Genomic DNA, 21,064 nt, shown 5'->3' with positions numbered 1-21,064 from the left:
TGAGTGTGACCCCGGCTATAGCAACGAATGTCTTGCCTTGAGCCAGCTTAGAGGCCGCGTCATAAAGGTCTTGGGAGACTCAGATGCCCTTATCAATTCCTGTGGGAGGGAAGCGGGGGGAGGATGGAGAGGATAATTCTGTGAAGGGCCCAGGGTCAACTCCCCCACTGGGCACAGGGGCGCGGTGTCTGGGGCCCACAGTTCTTTTAGGGGCCCAGGACAATGTTTTATGTTCTTTTAAAATCAGAAGGAAAAAATAACTTTAAGTCAAAGAAAATGTTTTAATATATAATATTAATAGATTCATCGTTTTACCAGTGGGTTTGTAAAATATAGTTTTTACGTTTTATGGGAAAAAGGGCTCATGAAGACAAAAGTGCCTAAGACCCATGAAAGTCATAATCTGGTGCTAGAAGGGGCACCCAGGATTGTCCCCTAACTTTCTCTCTGGAGAGCAGTAGAAATAGAGTTAGCTACCATATGATCCAGCAATCCCACTCCTGGGCATATATCTGGAAAAAAAACATAATTTGAAAAGATACATGCACCCCAATGGTCACTGCAGCACCATTTACAATAACCAAGACATGGAAGCAACCTAAATGTCCATCAACCGAGGAATGGATACAGATTTGGTACATATATAGAATGGAATATTAGCCATAAAAAAGAACAAAATAATGCCATTTGCAGCAACATGGTTGGACCTAGAGATTGTCATACTGGTAAAATAAGTTAGAGAAAGACAAATATTATATGATATTGTTTATATGTGGAATCTTAAAAAAGGGTACAACTTATCTACAAAACAGAGACAGTTACCGATGTAGAAAACAAACTTGTTACTGGGAGGTAAGGGGAGAGCGGGAATAATTGGGAGACTGCGATTGACATATACACACTACTATATATAAAACAGATAACTAATAAGGACCTACTGTATAACATGGAGAACTTTACTCCATATTCTGTAGTGGCCTATATGGGAAAAGGATCTAAAAAAAGAGCGGATATATGTAAACGTATAACTGATTCACTTTGCTGTACACCGGAAACTAACAGAACGTTGTAAATCAACTCGACTCCAATAAAAATCATGTAGAAAAAAAAAGAAAGAGTAAAGAAAAATAAATAAATACACATTCTGAACAGAAAAAAAGGAAATACGGTTGACCCAACCTGACTATCGAATGTATTTGAGATTAACAAGCCAAGAACACAAATCAGGAAATTCAGGCCTCAAAGGGAAAATAAGAGTTTCCACCCACTCCCCACCCCAGGGCACACTGTGTGGAAGAGTGCTGATAAGACGGTCAAGTCTCCGTAATAACCTGGGCATCTAGAGATGGTGGGGCTTTCCTGGTGCTGGAGTGTCATGAGAATGGGATTACAATGCTCAGCCAGAGCTGAAAGTCTCCTTTTGGGGTCTCCTCCTCCCATGTGAGGCCCTGTGTCAGGCCTGGAGTTGTTCCCAGCACGGTTCCCCCTCCTCCCTGCAGCGGTCAGGGGTGGGAGATTCAGCGAGTTCTACCTTCTGCCTTAGGGAGCAGCTAGTATTTCTCTGGATCGCTCATCCCTGGGGTGCTTTTGCCCCCAGCCTCCTCTTTCCTCACCATTCTCTCTCATCTGCACCATCGCAAGAACATCCGACCTGGCGACCCTGTTTCCACCCTTGCCCCCTACAGTGTAGACCTGTGCTACCCAGGACGACCACAAGCCAGGAAGGGCTGTTAAGCTCTTGAAATGTGACTCTCCTACAGTAAGAGATGCTGTTAAGAGTGAAATATACAACAGGTTTTGAAGATTTAGTATAAAAGAATGTACTGACGAGCTCAATAATTTTAGATTGATCACAGGTTGTGCTCTTAATAATTTAGAAATATTAGATTAAATATATTAAAATATTTCCACCTGTTTCTTTTTACTTGTTAACATGGCTACTAGAAAAACAATTTTAATTACGTATATGACTTGCATTTGTGGCTCATGTTATATTTCTATTGAACAACGTTGCTCTGGACTCCATGCAGCACCTTGAGTGATCCTTTGAGAGCCATGAGTCTCATGTCACTTCTCTACTCAAACTCTCCAATGGCTTCACATGTCATTCAGGGGCAAATAAAAGATCTTATTTTGGCCTATGAGGCCTCAGATGGTCGTGGATGATCCCAAATACCTCTCCGACCCCCTTGCCTGTCACTCTTGCCTCTGCCACTCCATTCAGGGCACACTGGCCTCCTTGCTGCTACTCACTGAACCTGCCAACCAGGCTTCCACCCCAGGACCTTTGCATGTGTTGTTCCCTCTGCTCAGAATCCGTTCCCCAGATATTTGTATGTCACTCCCTCTTTCCTTCAGGTCTCTGCTCAGTTGTTACCATCCTATTTAAAGTAGGAGTGCATACACATGTGCGTGCATGTGCACACGCACATTCACACGCACGCACACACACACACACACACACACACACACACACACACATTACCCTGTACTACCTGTTCCCTCCTTACTCTGCTTTAGTTTTCTTCATGGTGTTTCCCACAGCTGTCATTTTTCTGTCAGTCTCCCTATCTTAGAATGTAAGCTACATGAGCTTAAGGATTTCTGTGTGTTCTTTACTGCTAAAGACTAAGTGCCTAGAACGATGCCTGGCATGTAATAGACACTCAATGAATGTTTGTTGAATGGTTATCAGAGCAGTAAATTTGTGTGGATCCAGTGGGGGGAAAAGCCCAGGCTGCCCCTCAGGTCTACTGGTAGCCGAAGCAAAAGGATCTCCTTCACTACCAATAGATTTCTACACTGGGGTTTGAAGCAAAAGCGTCACAGCAATGGGATCCCCTTTGCCTGATCTTGTCTCTACAGAAACTAAGGCGGTGACTATGGCGAGACGGGACCTGGGCGCCATCCAAATATCATCAACCCTAACACAGCTCACAAAAGTCTTGTGTGTGTGTGTGTGTGTGTGTGTGTGTGTGTGTGTGTGTGTGTGTGAGTGTGTGTGATTGTTGTTTTCTCTTTTTCTTTGTTTCTTTCTTCCTTCCTTCCTCCCTCCCTTCCTTCCTCCCAACTAGAACAAAATATAATATTTTAAAATTCTTAGGTAAAATCAAAAGAAAGCAAAGAAATCCAAAGAGCATAAAACCAGTTACTGTAAGGCTTGGGCTGTGCTCTTGCAATAACTAGAGCCAAGTCACAGATGGATTAAATTTTCAAGAGCGAGGCCCGGCTGCCTCGGGCTTCGGCTTTCATCTGTCTCCAGGTCATCTGTGCTCTGGACGTTACCTCATTTCCCATTACCTAGCGTTCTCCTGAACATTCTCAACCATTCAAGGAGAAGCTGGAACGTCAGCTTTCCTTGCTGAGAAACCTTTGTTTTCTAGAGGCCTCTAGATCACAGTTTAGTCTCTCCAAGCACAGTTAATCCCAGTCCTTCCATTTGGCCCCCTACTCTGCCCCCACTGGCCTCGAGCGTCATCTCTGTGGGCTGTTCCCACCCCTCTGGACTCAAGGCAACGCCCCCCTCCACACGGACCAGATTTAGCAGCTTGGTCCCAACTAACAGGGAAATGGGAGCCTCGAGGCTGCTGGGCTCCAGATGGCAGGAGGACCTCCTGGGCCAGCCTTCCCACCTGAGAGCAGCTGTCCGTGCCCCTTCCCCAGGGGAGGGCTGGGCTCCGCTCCGTGCGGGCTCACACAGGAGTACTGTCCCCGCCAACGCTCCTGAAGCCTCCCCCACTCCATGCCCGCAGATTGACCTGTGCCCCTAACGGAGTGAAAATTCTGCCCCAGTCTTTGGGACTCACCTGCTGGGGATGTGATGACTTAGGCTGTGCTTGAAGAAAGGGAATAATTACCTAAAAGCACGTTCTGTTTCCTCACACCCACCTGCACCCATGTCCACCCCTCTCACCCTCCACCCTGCCAGCCAAAGCCTCCAGGCCCATCCCCATCACGTCCCTCCCCTGCAGAGCGAGCTCAGCCTTGGCTGTTCCGGCTCCACCACTTACTTAACCACTTCACAGTTTGGGGGAAGCACTTAATCCAGCTGAGCCTTATTTGTAAAACGAGGGTGAAATACAGAGCATCCTTGGAGGTTCTCTGGAAAACGTGCCTGACGCCCACCCTCTCTCCTCCTCCCAGGGTGGGTACGGCGTCAAGCTGGGGCTGGGCCTGGCTTTGTCCCCACGTGGGCAAGGCCCCCGATGGAAGGAAAGCGTCGTGGGGCAAAGCTCCCATGAGAGGTGGATAAAGAAAGATGCGGCAAGCCATGATGGGCCCACCTGGGGCCCTGGATATGGCTGTGCCCAAACCAGATGCACCTCAAAACTTGCAAGTTATGTGAATCAATACATTCTCCTTTTTTGTCCTTTTTTGCTGGTTGGTTGTCTTCTTGTCGCCTGAAATTGCAAAAGCCCAAACTGAAATACTACATTTCTAGTCCCTGGCTCTTAACTCAGGCAGCTTTGTATAAGATTTTCATGAATCTCTGGCTCCCCTGGGTGGCAAAGAGAATAAATTCACATTTCTAGGATTCCTACTCTCTGCATAAGCATCCTCATTTCTACAATTTATTTACACTTGGACTCCTCTGGTCTCAGATACGCTCGGGTTTGCTCTTAACCCACAAGTGTTTTAACAGAGATTTTTTTCCCATGGCTCACCTGTTCTCCTGGCTGTGGTCACGCTGTCTGCTGTAAGCCCACTGAATCCCCTCACTGGTCCTGTTAGGGGTGGCCACTGGGTTTGGGTCAGGGGTATAGTGAGTGGCTCAAGCCAGGAGGGCAGCGGGTCACCCTCCTCCAGTCAGGACACGAAGCACCATCTTGATATTATTAGAAGGTTTCACCAACCACGTGACTCCATCATGCTTTTTTTAAAAGTCCCAGTCAGGTGAACTGGGCTCATCCAGATTACTCCAAATGAGGAAAGTGCAGAATTGAAAAAAAAAAAAAAAAAAAAAAGTCAAGCGGATAGGTATTTCCATTATGTAATTTGTGAGGACATATTAAAAACACAAAGGGACTTCCCTGGCAGTCCACGCTTCCACTGCAGGGGGTGCAGGTTCCGTCCCCGGCCGGGGAACTAAGATCCCACATGCCACGCGGTGTGGCCAAAACATTAATTAATTAATTAAAAAGTTAAAAATAAAAGCACAGAGATTTGGGCATATGGGTTTTACTTGTGTAGATCAATTTCCTGGAGAGCCAGTGCTATGACTTGGAACGCTTACAGTTTCATACTCAGAGGCAGTCTGGAAACACACAGTATGTGTTCACTCTGATATGCTTACGTTTTTACATCATTGTTGTCCGTTCCTTATTTCAGAAACCTGCTTGTCCTCACAGCTCTGAGCACCTCCTGTGCATTTGCACATTTGGACCTGAGATGGGGGACCCTTCCTCCAGCTGCTCATCTCAGCTCAGGGGTCAACAACTTATTCCCCCTCCCACATCCTTGCCCCAGGCTGGGCTAGGCTCTCGCTTCTTTTCCAATTATTGTTCCAACAATAATGTTCCAATAATGTTCCACGCACAGCGCTGTCATTACAATGATTCCTGGATAATTATCCGTTTAGGGGTTGTGTCCCCAACTCGATTGGGAAGCTTGAGGTGTGGTCTTTATCTCTTTTTGCTTCCTAGCACTGGGCTTGGTTCAAAATTTACTGATTTATTCATTTACTTTTTAAAATATTTATTTATTTGGCTGTGCTTGGTCTTAGTTGTGGCACGTAGGATTTTCTTAGTTGCAGCATGAGAACTCTTAACTGCGGCATGTGGGATCTAGTTCCCTGACCAGGGATTGAACCCAGGCCCCCTGCATTGGGAGCCCGGAGTCTTAGCCCCTGGACCACCAAGGAAGTCCCCAAAGTTTGTTAGATGAATATATAAGTTAGAAGGACAGGAGAACATAAAATAGCATTTGTTGAGGATCTACTGGCTAGATGTCTTAGAGCACTGTGGTATTTAACAGGAGAGCATAAGTAAATGAATTTAATAAGGAGACATACCTAGCACACAGTGGACATGTTTCTTGAATGAATGTTGGTGGATCCACATTCTGAAAATGAAGATGCTGAGGCTCAGAGAGCTTAAGCTGCTTCCTAGAGCCACACAGTTAGAGAGTGAGGTTTGGGTATAGCTCTCTCTGGTCCCTAAGTCCTTGGTTTCACCTACACCTCCCTGTAGCCTTTCACTTATATCTCCCTGCATCCCTCACCCCAGCAGGTAGGCAAACGTTTTTTGTTGATAATGAATCTTTGAATCAACTGTAACACTCTTACATAATGGCTTTTTATGGAAGGAATTCCACAAATATTTGTTGGATGAATGGATGAATGGCTAGACTTGGGGAAACTTCCTGTGCTGAGAAAGGGTGGCTGACTAGTCCATGCAGTGCATGGTATTGTAACATTCCCTTAGAAAATGTACTAGTATCACTACAGTGATCTGTTAAGCAGAAATGTAATGTGTTATAAAATAACACTGAGGGAAAGGGCTTTAAGAACCATGTAATAGAAATAAAGGTTAAAAAAATAATAATCTTTCCAGGACCCTGACAAACTCTATGGCATTCAAAATATTCTCAAGACACTCTCACAGCAGAAAGGAGGCATTTAAATCTCCCTGCTAAAATCTGATTCTCTGATTTTTGAATTATCAGCGAAGATGTTAACACAGATCTACCGAACTTTTGAAATCTATGACTGTCGATTGTCTGAGCAGCGATGCCACAGGAGCGGCACCCTGTGAAGGATGATGAACGGTGAGCAGTCGCGTGTTGTCTTGCTGGGAGAGGATTATGGGGGGAAGGAAGTGTGGAGGTGTCTTTGGTGAGCTGGAAGTCATCAGGCAATAACAACCGCAGCTGCTGTTTATCGTGCTTCCTTTTTGTGGTAGGCACCTTGCTTATGTTGTATTATTTAATTGGTCTCCACAAAGCCACAATGTGGTAGGTTTCCTATCCACATTACAGGTACGATTTCACAGAGGTTAAGAAACATGCCCACGAGAGGTTGTACATGCCAGGACTTACACCCAGAGGTTGTGGGTCGGGACTTACACCCAGATCCATCTGACTCCAGACACAGAGCCTAGTGTGCCATCTTGAAACTCTCACTGTTAACGCCGAATCCACAGCCCAGCCAGCCAGGCCCTGAACCTTGTCCTAAGAGCTGGTTCCCCTTCAGCTTCCTGAGGGCAGGGCCTCGGGTCGTTCCTTACCACATCTCCAGTTAAAGCGAAGGCCTTGCACGCCGAAGGTGCTCATCCATTGTAGGTGAAGCCAAGCGTGCAGAGATGACTAATTAGGAAAAAACACGTCAAGCTGAAAGCTAACAGGCATTTTCATTATGTAAAATCTGTAAGGACATATTTAAAAGCACAAAGGTCTGGTCGTATTGGTTTTATTGTATCATGCATGATTAATTTCCTGGAGCCCCACTGCTATTGAAAAAAGTCAACGAGGTACTTGGAACAGTTCCTGGAAGGGTTCAGTACTGGGGTCCCCCTCCCCGCTTCCTGCCAAGTACCCCATCATTCCCTTGCAAACAGACACACTTTACTCTGCCCAGGGAAGAGTTCTGATTCTGTTCAAGGACAAATGGCATCCTCAAGGACATGTCATAGGTCTCAGTAGTGAAAGTGGGGCTTCCGTACTCTCAGGAAACAAAAAAGTCCTTTTCTTTCATCGCTGCCCCAGTGGTGATAAGCCTAGATTGGTTTTACTCTTCCTTAGGACGTGTCCTCACCATTGGAAAACCAAGCAAGGCCAGTGCAGGGACAGAGGGAAAAAAGGTCTGCTGTGGTTTGTTCCAGGAGAGAAGGGCACTTTTTTATAGTTGATGATATAAGACAGGACTGGGGCTGCCTTTTGCTCGTTAGGCCCCTCAGTCCTTGGAAGGCCAAGAAGAAACTGGACAGGAACAGAACATGCATGCTTAAGCACCTTGGCAGTGGGTGAGGAGGTCAGCAACCCGGACTGGGGGTGGGGAAGGAGGGAGGGCAGACAGCTCTGACAGGCGTCTCGAAATCAGTCATGCAGTGGTCTGACCAGCGTCATCTCGATTGCTTTAAACGCAGTTAGGCTTTAGTTCCAGGGTCAGTTTGTTCCCATTTCTTTGAGGCCGGTCCTCGGAATTGTGGCAGCTTGTGTCAGGGCTACAGCCTGGTCATCAGGTAGTTAACTTCTTCCATCTGGGGGGGGTTTCAGTATCTATAAGACAGATCACAGGATACGGCTCAGATCTATAGCCCTTGAAGAGGAACTAAAGGTCCTAGACTATGCTTAATGACTAAACAATTATTACTTAGTCTTGTTGGACTGTTTTCCTTTGTTTCTGTACTTTCTCACTTCTCTGATTAAACTTATTCTTTGGCTAAAGATTTTCCACAGACAAAAGGCAGGCAGAGAATATGGGAGGAGGTGGGAAGGACCATGGGGTCCCGCTCCTGTGATTTTTTTTTTTTTTTTTTTTTTTTGCGGTACGCGGGCCTCTCACTGTTGTGGCCTCTCCCGTTGCAGAGCATAGGCTCCGGACGCGCAGGCTCAGCGGCCATGGCTCACGGGCCCAGCTGCTCTGCGGCACGTGGGATCTTCCCAGACCGGGGCACTAACCCGCGTCCCCTGCATTGGCAGGCAGACTCTCAACCACTGCGCCACCAGAGAAGCCCTGCTCCTGTGATTTTGGAAAGGGACAGGTGCAATCAAGCACACATCTTGGTACAAGTTACTGCTGGTCACAAGGCACAAAAATCTTATTCCTTTTAGTGTTTTCTAAGTATGGGAAGATGTAAGAAATTGGGTTCATAAAATTTTCTCCTGAAAATATCTTTCTAAAGGCCTGCCTGCCAGTTCTCCCAGAGCACAGAGGGCCTCATGCTGATCTCTGTCGTCAACTCCTTTCAAGGTGTGTCGAAGGTCAGTGACAGCAGCGGCTAGTGACTTAATCCTTGTAGAGCTGGATGGCGAGTGACATTCTTTAGTTGGTGAAGGGGAAGAATTTATATAGTCAAAAAATGAAAAGAGTTGATAAATTGTGAGCTCCTCAGAAGAGAGGCTTTGCAAGCATAAAATAAAGTGCAATAACATATTTGTGGAGTGTACTTTCTTTAAAATGAAAAATAACAATTTACAGGGAGTTCCCTGGCGGTCCAGTGGTTAGGACTCAGTGCTTTCACTGCTGAGGGCAGGGGTTCAATCCCTGGTCAGGGAACTGAAATCCCTCAAGCCATGCAGCATGACCAAAAAAAAAGAAAGAAAGAAAAATAAGTTTACAAACTTCCTCAGGAAAAAGACTTAACATTTCAGAATTTAAATATCTGGTTTCAGGGTTGTTAGTCAGCAATGTCAGCTTCCCAACAGTAACTGTGTTTTCCCCTCTCTAGGTTAGAGGGATACATCTTCTTCAAGGCTTTGCTCATTCCTTCGAACATACCTTAAGCCTTATGCTTGCTGATGTAGAAAGCAGCTGGAAGTCATGTGCAATTATTTCGGAGTGCCTTGTCTTTCAGAATTGGCAAGAAATACCCTTCTTTTTGCCGTTTCTCCTTTGTGTTGGGGAATTAAAGTAACTTTAATTTGCGTGACTCTCAGTTCTCACGTCTCTCTCTTTTCCACTCTAGTTGTCCACCACGAGACAACTGATTCTTTGTGATTCTATCCATCCTTGCCAAGATTTCACTTTGCAATCAGGTAGCCAGCTCTCCCCAAGTGTCGAAGAAGGGATTTCATTTCACTCGGCACAAATGACGTAAGAACAGTCCCACGTGTCCAATAAAAACACAACCTGAAAATGTTATTCATTCTACCACTCCCACCCTCCTGAGTGGATTATTAATTTGTTGGAGGAACTGAATACACCCTCAGTTCCAAGAACTTGATGTGCCACCCACCAATGGCATCCATCATAAATGCTAACATCTCTGGAGCTCAGACACATCCTGGTTTCAGAGTCTATCTGGTTAAAACAAACAAACAAACAAAAAAAAACCCAACACTTTGGTGGTTATTTCCTCTCTGAAAGGAAGATGCTTCCTTTCAACAGGGCAAATCCAAATAGTGTGTACTGAAATGACTCATCTTTAAGTGTAAGAACTTTGAATTTACCCCATTATAGTTCAGAATAGAGAAGACACAGGATCCTCTTTCTCCCTTTGCTTTTTCTCCCATGTGCTGAAGAAACAAAGAGAAGAGGAAAAAGGGATCTATTTATAGCATGATGTGAATTTAGTTTTCAGGGTGAGAAATCAGAATGGTATGTAAGGCAGCAATGATCCTGGTTATCCAAACACTAAATTTCTTTCTTTTTTCTACTAAAACAGAATGGTTAAGGAAACCATAAATGTAAGAATTATTTAATAATTTTCAGTAACTGTGCAGGCATTCAAATTATTATTTCACAAGCAAGGAAACTAAGCCAAAGAAAAGTGGTGAGTTATGCATACTTGTCTGAGGGAAATAGTTTAAAATCACAAAAATACTTCTCAACCACAGTCAAAATAAACTCCTTGGAACGGGTAGGGCACATTTTCACAACCAGCATGTCCCGTAGCTAAATGGGAGGCATCCTACCCCTCCACACCTATTGGACGAAATACGGGCTGGCATTGCCTGACTGATTCATAATGAGGCCATCGTTCTTCCCATCTTAGTCTCTGTGGTTCAGAAATCAAACATACTTTTTCTCTCAAAAACATGTCCTAAGACTATACCTTTTTTGTGCCAGTGAAGCTTCAGTAAAATCTTACAGCTATGGTTCTCAATCAGGGACAACTTTGGGGGTGAGGGGTGCTGTTACTGGTATCTAGTGGGTAGAGGCCTGGGGTGCTGCTAAACATCCTACAATGCACAGGACAGTCCCCACACAATCAAGAATTATCTGCCCTAATATGTCAATGGTTGAAAAACCCTGTATTAGAGGAAAGCTGATACATGTCCCTTTTTCCTAAGAAGTTTGTAAGAGAAACAAGGTCACTGCCTTCCTGAACCAAACAACTGAAAGAGAAAAAATAAGTTAATGCATAAATAAATAAATAAGATAATTGCAGTTTGTGGTATATATTGGAAACGAAATAAACGGATTAACAATACAGGGTAACTGGGTAACCAGGAGATGCTCTGGTTAATAGAGCCAAGGAAGACCTACCTTGCAGAGGAAATTAGGATGTTTTTGTCAGCAACTAACAAACTCCCAACTCAAGCTGGCCTAAGCAGTAAGGAAACGTACAGTTCACACAATTTAAATCCAGAGGTAGGGTGGGATTCAGGGTTGGCTTATGCCACTGGCTCCCACTTCTATCCAACTCTGTATGCCAGCTTCCTTTTCAGGTCTGTAGTAAGGGCATTGTAATAGTCATAACCTCACAAGACCTTGGAGGAGGAGGTGGGGGGCATGGAGATGGAGAGGGGGAGAGAGGTAAGGCTCCCATCCCTGCTTTCTACGTGATGGTACTCAGAGTCCCCTGGTTGGGCTGAGTAGGTCACGGGCCCACCCCTGCACCAATGACTGTGGTCAAGGGAAATGAATGTGCTGATTGGCTCAAGCCAATCAGTGACCACACTTGGCGCCAGGTTCACCTTAATAACTAAACAAACATTGGGTATTCCTTCGGGAAGCGTGATGTGTTTATTGGTTGGCATTCACAAACTTCCTCTGTGGGAGATGAGATTTACACTGAGCCTTGAAGGATGAGAGGGAGCTGCCCTAGCCAAGAGCCTGAGGAAGAGCTTTCTAGACAGGCCAGACAAGCACAGAAGCCTTGAGGTAGGATGAAAGGCCATGGTGCTCCAGGGGGCAAGTAGTTCTCAGTGAGCTTGGAGGGGCAGATATGAACATTAATCCTATAATTTGAGTTTTTGTTAACCACATTTGTTGTAAAATATTATGATCCTTTGTAGGTTAGAAGAAAAAAAACATATAGTCTTTGTTTCCTTCAGGATTTTTCCACGTATTACTATTTTTAGGTGATCATTCTTTCTAATATAACTTAAAAACAAGACAAAATAGATTTTATGGGAACCAATTACATTTTTAAAAAAAATATTTATTTATTGATTTTGGCTGCGCTGGTCTTAGTTGAGGCACGTGGACTTCTTAGTTGCAGCATGCATGCAGGATCTAGTTCCCTGACCAGGGATCGAACCCGGAGCCCCTGCACTGGGAGCTCAGAGTCTTACCCACTGGACCACCAGGGAGGTCCCAGTACCAATTAATTTTTAAAGAATAAATTTCAAGTTAATATATGAGAAGGAAAAAAACAGACCTTTAGAAAGAAAACACTGAAAGAGGCTGCAATGGACAAGATTTCAGATATCTGGGCATTCAGACGTACTGACATTACAGACAAGCTGTACAAAAGGCACCCTGATTTAGAACAAGTTTGAACTCCTTCTGTAACCTCCAGCACCCGGCACCATGCTGAATACAGAGGAGACCACAAGAATACTGACTCACACCAGAAGTTGAAGGTAATAAGCACTTTCATGTATATTAGTCTATGTATATATCCACTCGTTGCCCATCTCTTCCTTCAAGGAAGCGCCTGTCACAGCTCTTCACATCTACTGCACATTCTCTCTTTAAGAGGCATTTTTATTCGAGCTTTTTTCTTTTACATTTGCATATTCTGTCTTTTTGTTGTTGTTCTTCGGGAGCTGTCTCTGCTTCCAGGTTTGAGAACGCTCTTTGTTCTCTAAGACAAATATGGGGAAAAAACCCAATAACTGCAATGGTAGCTGCTAGCAGACTTAGGATAAAGTCACCTTAATTCCCTATTTACTTCTGGATCTACAACAAGATAGCAATTTGTTGGGACTACTTTTACCTGGTTTTATTCTAAAATTTCTGACACTATGGTAGAAATAGTATGAGAAATTGTGTATATATTAAAAACATAATAAATCAAAATAAATAAAATGTAATAAAATAATAAAAATGACAAGGATTCTAAGCACATCATAAATGCATTATTAGATAATAAATGTGGTAGTTCATATGGCCCCTACTCATTCACCTGTTCCAGTAAATAAATAGTTAAAGTGGACTGATTAAATATAAAAGGGGGCTACACAAAATCGGCATCCACAACAGCACAAGTTGAGCTAAAAGTTCTGGTACTGGCTTTTCTTTTTTTTTTTTTTTTTTGGTCCGCGGGCCTCTCACTGCTGTGGCCTCTCCCGTTGCGGAGCATAGGCTCCGGATGCGCAGGCTCAGCGGCCATGGCTCACGGGCTCAGCCGCTCCGCGGCATGTAGCATCTTCCCAGACCAGGGCACGAACCCGTGTCCCCTGCATCGGCAGGCGGAATCTCAACCACTGCACCACCAGGGAAGCCCCCCCAGGCTTTTCTTGAATAGTATTACTACTACTATTACTACAACTTACTGAATATCTATTACCAAACTAGATGTTTTATTTATATCTAATCCTTCCAAACTCCCAACAAGATACGTATATGTCCATTTTACCCATGTTGAAACTGAAGCCCCAGGAAGAATTCAAAGAATATTAAACGGATATCAGATAATAACGACGTATGTTTAGTGCTTTACATAGCCTTTCAGTCATTACACATATCCTGTGAGGTGGCACACAGGAAGGCTTGGTAATTATCTCAAGGTCACAGAGCTGGCCAATTCATAAGAAGTATACATAGCCAAGATTCAAGCCCATGAAGTCTAACTCTAGGGGCTCTCACAAGCTGTACTATAAAGCATATCAGTATTGCCCCAGGATTTGAATCTGATCCAAATCTGTCTGGCTCCAAAGACCTAGAACTGTTCCTTTCTCCTTTCTGCACAAGCTTCCTCTAAATATGTGGGAAGCAGACCAAAAAATCTCAAAGTTCTATTTCTGTTCAAAAATGCTATGATTCCATGGATTTTAATATAAGGTTTTCATATACCAAAAAAAAAAAAAAAAAAAATGAGGGCGGGGGAGTCAAGAAGTTTTTGTAAAGCAAACCCAAAATAATTATAGCTAACTATGTTTTCAAATTTATGAATACAGTCACCTTTAGAGGCTATTTTATTAAATTCTCTCCACCTTAAAGGTGAGTTAACTGAAGCACGTAAGGATTAAGTACCTTTCGTCTAACTGCCGGGTCAAACATACAAGTGATTTTGTATGCAATATAAACCTGGCCTTTTAGCCTTGTCTCTGATTTAACCTCCTAAAGACTGCCATACTCTTAATTTTTCTAACTTCAGGTCGAAATTCCTACGGATTTCATATGTATTCCTACGTCCCTGAGGGAGCGTCAGCAAGGAGCAAACTGAAAAGGACACTGAAGGGTAGAAAAGACCTGACAAGACCAGCAGAGTTACCCCCCCCCCTTTTTCTTTCTTTTTATGCTCGTCTCATTACTGAAAAGAATTCAACAGGGATTCCGCTTTTCAGGGAAAGAAACAAAAGCTGATTGTGATCAAGCAAGAAGCAAAACTTATAATTTATGACTCGGGAGTGGCAGAGCAGAATAAGGTCCGTTCAAGTCAGCTGTTATCAAAAATAAACAGAAAGTGATACCACAGAGAGCTTTCCAAATTACGCCACACCTAAAATTCGCTTAAAAAAACCAAAACCCACGGAACCCTGACATTTTAATTCCACAAGAGAATATCCTGCCGCTGATGAATACAAGAATATTTAACACAAAACGTTATGCTTGTTACTAGAAGTTGAAACGTAAATTCCTTTTTCTAATTCATAATTCACCAGCCGTGGGGTAATCTAGACAATAATAGAAGCGAATACCTTACAAGCAGGCAAACAAAATAACGCTGTGGCTGGAAAACGAGCGAAATGCGATAAAGGGACGCACCCCCTCTCCCGCGAGTCCCCCAAGACAAAGCCGGCTCCCAGCCCGCACTGCGACCGGGACTACACATCCCAGCATGCAAGGCGACACGGTCTCCCAGTCGAACTACGGTTCCCGAGACGCTCTACCGACAGCGGGCCGACCTCTCCGGCGTCCGGGGGATCTCGGGTCTCTGCCGGAGGGGGTTGTGTCTCCGCCCGCCCAGCTTCTCCTTCGAGTCTAAGGGTCAGATACCGTCGCCCACTAGTAAATAACGAAGATTACGATTTTTCGAGTCATTCTTCGTTGCCCGTTTTATTAAGACAGCAAAGAGCCTCAGGCTAGGGCGGGCGGGGCGTAGGCGGGTCAGCTTGGCCAGTTTGAACCAATAGCGTCGGAAGGGCTGTCCTGTTGCCATGGCAACGGCGGCCGTCCCCAGAGGGACCAGCCACCCATTGGGTGGAATCTTTCGAGAAGGCTCGAGAAGAAGGAAGCGGAAGTGGCACGTGGAGGGGCCGGTGGAGGCGCCGGTGAGTAAATGCCGCAGATTCTGGAAAGTTCCGATCAGTACGATACATAAGGCTGAGACGCTGGGACCTTCTCTTTCGGGTCGGTAGTTAAGCGGCACGCTGGTGAGCGGGCGGGTGAAGATCCAGGCAGGCAGCCTGAACTGCGGAACGACCTGCGGAGTCCGAGCGCAGCTTTCTCCCGTGGTTACTCCTCTGCGAGCCGCCAGTGTCCCCGGGAATCCGGCGGTGCCAGACCGGCAGATCGTCCGTGTGTCCGTCCGCGTGACAGGACCGGACCCCGCGAGAGCCGCGCGCAGCCGGGGCAGGAAGCGGCGGCCGGAGGACACAGACCGACCCGAAGCGGAGGCGGACTGAGAGCCGGCCATGTCGGTGGTGGGGCTGGACGTGGGCTCGCAGAGCTGCTACATCGCGGTGGCCCGGGCCGGGGGCATCGAGACCATCGCCAACGAGTTTAGCGACCGGTGCACCCCGTAAGTGGGAGCCTCCGGGGGCGCTGGGGGGAGGTTCTGGGGCGAGGGCAGCAAGCCGGCGGGGGCTGCGGATCCCGGGGACCCCAGGCTTGCGGCTGGCCGCGGAGCGCCGGGGCGAAGGAAGGGCGATGTGGGGAGCGGTGCACTCTCCGTGGGGTCGGGATGCCGGCGGCCAGGCCGCCGGGTAGGGGAGGGGGCTTGCGGCCACGAATCGGATAGACGGGTCTCCGGGATTCGAGGGGCCAAGAGAAGCTCAGGAGTCGTCCCTTCTGGCGGGCTCCCTCCTGAGGGCCGGTCTGCGGCCAAGCCCGAGACTTCGCTCCCTTTTCTTGGCAAGAAGCTTCAGTCAGCTCCTTGCGCGGCCGCCCCCGTTTCCCCACTCGGCTTCTCTGAGCTGCCCGAGCCGCCCCCAGCTCGTCCCCCTCCCTCCGAGCATGTCTTTGCGCACCGCAGAGCTGGGGCTGCCGAGCTGTTTCTTCCGCATTGTGAATCTCGAAATGAGCTGGAAGCTTCCAGAGCTCGTATGCTGCTTCTTGTGCAGGGAGCGGGCGGATTGTAGTTAGCCACCACAGAATCACTCCTTTGATGATGAATCTACCTTTTCTTGCTCACTCTTGGATCATTTGTGAAAGATGTAAACGGCCTTTTTTCTCGTTTTATGAAAGCCGTTAAAGAGGAATCCTAAATCGTGTTCCAATTTCTTTAATTTTGAACGGCTTAAATAAGGAGAGAAAAGAAAAATTGCACACTTTGGTGCTAGAACTCCTCTAGAGGATGGATGTTGTCACTGAATTAAATGGTATATTCTACAGCAGCATGGGGTGGGCAAAGGGTAACATTTTAATAAGCAACTTTTTTGGAGGGGAGTCTTAATTTCTGAATATGTTGTATGCAAACATGCCTGAATGTACATTGATAAAAACAACTGCTTAATTCTCAGGGAAAATGGTGTAGGTATTTATTTTTAAGTGCCTTAATTCCAAGATAAAAATCATAGAATGAAACATCGAGCCCAAAGATGAAATGACTGGGCTTATATCACTATTTGAGTGCCGATGAACATTTATGAAAGTGAACGGAAGTGAGAAGATAACCAAACATTGACAGTATCAGTAGCATTGGGAAGACTGCTATTCACAGAGCATCTCGTGCATCAACCTCTTTATAAAGCTACAGTATTTTAGTTTAGCTGTGTAAAGGGCTCTGATCAGAGTATAGTAAGAAAGAAGATAGTATCTCAGGTTTTCATGCTTAGGTGCAGTTTACATCTTTGTTCTCTTTGGTCCAGTAAAAGGAAGAAGAGTTGTTCAAGGGAGAGTAGAGAAAAATTATGTATGTGGCTATAGTGACCACTGTGAAACTAAAGCTGACAGGTGTGTCTCAAAAATGTAAAACCAAGGGCAGTACTGGAGTTTCCCTTAATATTTTTTGTAAAAGAGATGTTTGACTCAACTGCATTGGCTACTATTAATTTCTGTTTAGCATAATTAATTTGATTCTTTTCTTGGAAAATGAGTAAATTCGTTCCACAACTGTATGTTTACTCTGAGCTGGGAGTGCTATTCTGTTTTTGGAAGGTATTTTAAAGCTCTAGCCTTTGCTCCAGCAGTTCTCTGGCTGTTAAGATGCTATTTAGCACCTGCTCAGACAATCTAGGTCTAAGATGTCTCTGTTATAGCAAGTTTAAATTGGATTCAGCTTGATATTTAATGCCTTCAGTGTATTCCCATTTTGCTCATACCACACCATTATTCCTACCTGCCCTGTAATCTAAAACCTAATTCACTTTCATCCTTCTGACAAGACTTTATTGTGCTACTCTCTGCTCTGTGCTACCATTCCATTTCCATTGCTCAGAAGGCTGTTTAACAGTTACAAGTCACTTCATCTCTTCAGAGCTGACTTAAAATGTAACTGATTTATTCAGTCCTTTTGCTCAGCATTTATACTTGGTTCTGTTGTGGTACTTGCTCAGCATCACTTTTACTTGGCTTCCTCAAGTAGAGTCTTATGTGTAGGACCCTCTTTTGTGCGTTTAAACTCCGGAAGCATAGCTTAGGTCCACTTGTTTCCGTTCATCTAAAAACCTTTGATCATAAAGAGTCAGATGATATATCAGGACAGCAGTAGGTATGATAGTGACGTTTAGATTTGTGTGGAGTTGGTAACTGCGAAGCAGTTACACCGTATTTTGTTAATCGTGGCTGTAGGACCGAGTTAATAATACTCTAACTATTCAAAGCATTTTCACAGTTAATGTCCACTTGCTGATAATTGGGGCCTGGAGAATTGTGCTGGTGCTTGCAGTACTGGAAAGTGCCCTCTGAGCCTTGAGCAGACGGGAGTGGGGGCCAGGGTGGGGTGCAGCTGCCACCTAGATTGGATTCTCAGAGCTAAGCAGCTGACCAAAGCTTTGGAGTCCAAAATTGTGCTGTACTGTGCCCCCTTCCCCCAGAATGGGTGGGATATTTTTTTTTCCTTTTTTGGGGTAGGAAATTTATGTTAGAATTTTCCTCTTTTCAGTTAAAAACCTCCACATTTATGCTTTTTAACATTTGTAAAACCTGGTTTTTTAAAATTTCATCTAGGTCAGTCATATCATTTGGATCAAAAAACAGAACAATTGGAGTTGCAGCCAAAAATCAGGTATGTTCTTTAAGAGGATTCTGATCACTTTTTAAGAGAGAAGTTTTAAAAGTAAAATCTCAGAGACACACAGAAATATGAAATACCTAATCCTGTCTGTTTTTGAATTTTAGAATTGTAACGCAGATATTCCTTATGAGCCCTTAGATACTTACTTTTTTTTCTGTTCTCTTCCTTTTGTTTTATTGAATAAGATCTTTAACTTTCTAATTTTCCAACCTTAATTTTTAATAACTTTCCTACCTTCTAATGTATCTAATTTTTAAAACATAAAAACGAGACACATGAAGTTCTTTCATGTGAAGTTTCTCATGATACTCATTTAAGAGTTAAAGCTTCCTTTTATAGAAGGAACTTCTAAGAAGCTCTGTGTTTAAAAGTATTTTCAGGTTACTTAATAATTAAGGTAGTACGAGGAGAACTTGTTGTCTAGGCCTGTGCTGTCCTGTAGAGTAGCTATTACATGTGGCTCTTGAGCACTTGAAATGTGCCTAATCTGAATTAAAATGTGAAGTATAAAATATATGTGATTTTGAAGGCTTAAAATGAAATAAACAATCTCATCAATTTTCTACATCAAGTACATGTTAAAATGACAATATTTTAGATGAATTAGGCTAAATAAGTTATTGGAATTAATTTTACCTATTAATGGGACTTGAAAATTTACCTATGTGGCTCCCTTTAGGACTCACATTGTAATTTGAACTTTGGGGATCGGGGAGAAAAAAAAATAAATATGAAATACGAAAATCCCTTTTGTGAGAGGCTTTTAAGAAAGGGACTGAAAGCAGGCCTGTTACAATATGTAAACGTATCAAAGTAACATACACTGTACACCTTTAGCTTACACGGTGTTACATGTTGATTTATTTAGTTTAAAAAAAAGTTGAAAAAATTCTCTTAATACAGAAAATAGTATTGCTAAAAAAAGAAAACTAAACCTTGGAGTACTATATTATGGCTAGTTGGAAGAGAGGAACAAAAGAGCAAAAAAACAAAGCAGGGAAGAGAAATGGCCATGCCCACTCAAAGTAACCTACTCAAAGGGGAGAGACACTAGTGAAGTAACAACCTCCCCAAATGTGGCCGTTGAGAAGACTGATGTCCCGGACCTGAGATCCCACTGCATTTTTGTGGTTATGTGAGGAAAATCTGTTGAGGCTTAGATCTAGCCTGTAGATTACTAGACATATGTCATCTCGGTTTTAGAATCGCAAGGAATTTTAGTACTTAAACATTGTTTGAAATATTCCGTATTCCATATTATTTGAAAACTAGTGTTGCCAAGCTATATTTTTCTCTTTAAAAGAAGCAGATCAGAGAAAGAAGGACACAGTAAACTGTTTTGGTATTTTCAAACTAATAACTTTAGAAGTCTTTGTTTTTCATCTTTTAATTATTTTTGTGTTTTAAATAAGGTTCCCACTGCTGACATCTTTGAGTGAAATATGCTATGAAGTGGGACTTGTATATCCAGAGCCTAATCATCAAAAATATGTACGTGCAGTTGAAAGCATTACCTCATATAGAAACTTTTTGAATTATCCTTGCGTTTTCTGCTTTTTGGTATAGATAATTAACATTCCATGCTATTGATAGGAAAAGTAGCAATCAATGTATTTTGTGGCACAAAGTACTTATCCTGGCCACTTAGCGACTCAACAAATAGACTACTGTAACAATTAACTCCTTTTTAAAATAAATGTGACCAGACTATAGTGCTTCTAAATATCCTTTTTCATTTATTCATTAGGTATAAAACAACTGTAGTGGGAGAAAAGGAATGAAATAAAGTGATACGTACAGTTCTTGGGGTTTGTTCAGAGCTCCAGGGATAGTTTCACTATCTGAGTTTATCTTGCAGACTCTGAAGCCTGTGTGTATCCCTCTCACTGCCTCCCTCCTGGCATTTCTATAGGAAAAGGAGAAAGAATAAAGTCCATTCATTGATGGAGAGAGTCAGGGCTCTGGGGAAGGTTACTTATATCCCTATGATTTGAGTTGTACTACAGTGACTTTCTTTTTAATTGCTGTAATAGGTGTTGAAATTAGAAAAAAATTTAAATCTCAGTGGTTCGTTTTTTTTTTTGGCAGCAAATCACTCATGCAAACAATACAGTGTCTAATTTCAAGAGGTTTCATGGCCGAGCATTCAATGACCCCTTCATTCAAAAGGAGAAGGAAAACTTAAGTTATGATCTGGTTCCAATGAAAAATGGTGGAGTTGGAATAAAGGTAATATAATCGAGCAATCTTAGATTCCTTACTAGGAAACTGTTTAATTCATCTACAGAGAAAAGTACTTAATTCTTAATAAATATGTAACTCAGTTTCCTTATTTGGACAAGGTGGTCTTTTATTTTTTATCTAGTCTCTCTTAAACTATAGGTTTATGTTTAAATCATCCTTGAAAATTATTCAAATGGTGTATACTGCTGTAAGTTAATTTGTGTTTCTCATAACATCTTGACAATTATAAAATTTAGAATTCATGGTGTTTAAAGAAATCTGAATTGTGTTGTCGTATCAAACAAAAGTCTGTTCCAGTACAGCTCATTTGCAGTTGTTTGGAGAGCTACAGTGTAATACAACCAGAAATCTTTTTTTAAACTACAGAGGCA

General features: G+C 43.7%; 1 protein-coding gene across 1 annotated transcript in view; it reads left to right on the top strand.

Moving 5' to 3' along the window:
- Window positions 1-15,284: 15,284 nt before the first annotated feature.
- Window positions 15,285-21,064, top strand: part of HSPH1 (heat shock protein family H (Hsp110) member 1) — a 25,170-nt gene continuing 19,390 nt past the window's right edge. Inside the window, 3 exon segments of the mRNA XM_007447940.1 lie at window positions 15,285-15,794; window positions 18,383-18,440; window positions 20,538-20,678. Of these exon segments, the coding sequence (XP_007448002.1) occupies window positions 15,688-15,794; window positions 18,383-18,440; window positions 20,538-20,678 (306 nt within the window). The 5' untranslated portion in view covers window positions 15,285-15,687.

Source organism: Lipotes vexillifer, unplaced genomic scaffold, assembly GCF_000442215.2.
Source record: "Lipotes vexillifer unplaced genomic scaffold, Lipotes_vexillifer_v1.1 scaffold760, whole genome shotgun sequence".
NCBI lineage: Eukaryota > Metazoa > Chordata > Mammalia > Artiodactyla > Lipotidae > Lipotes > Lipotes vexillifer.
This window is presented reverse-complemented; position numbering and strand designations above follow the sequence as displayed.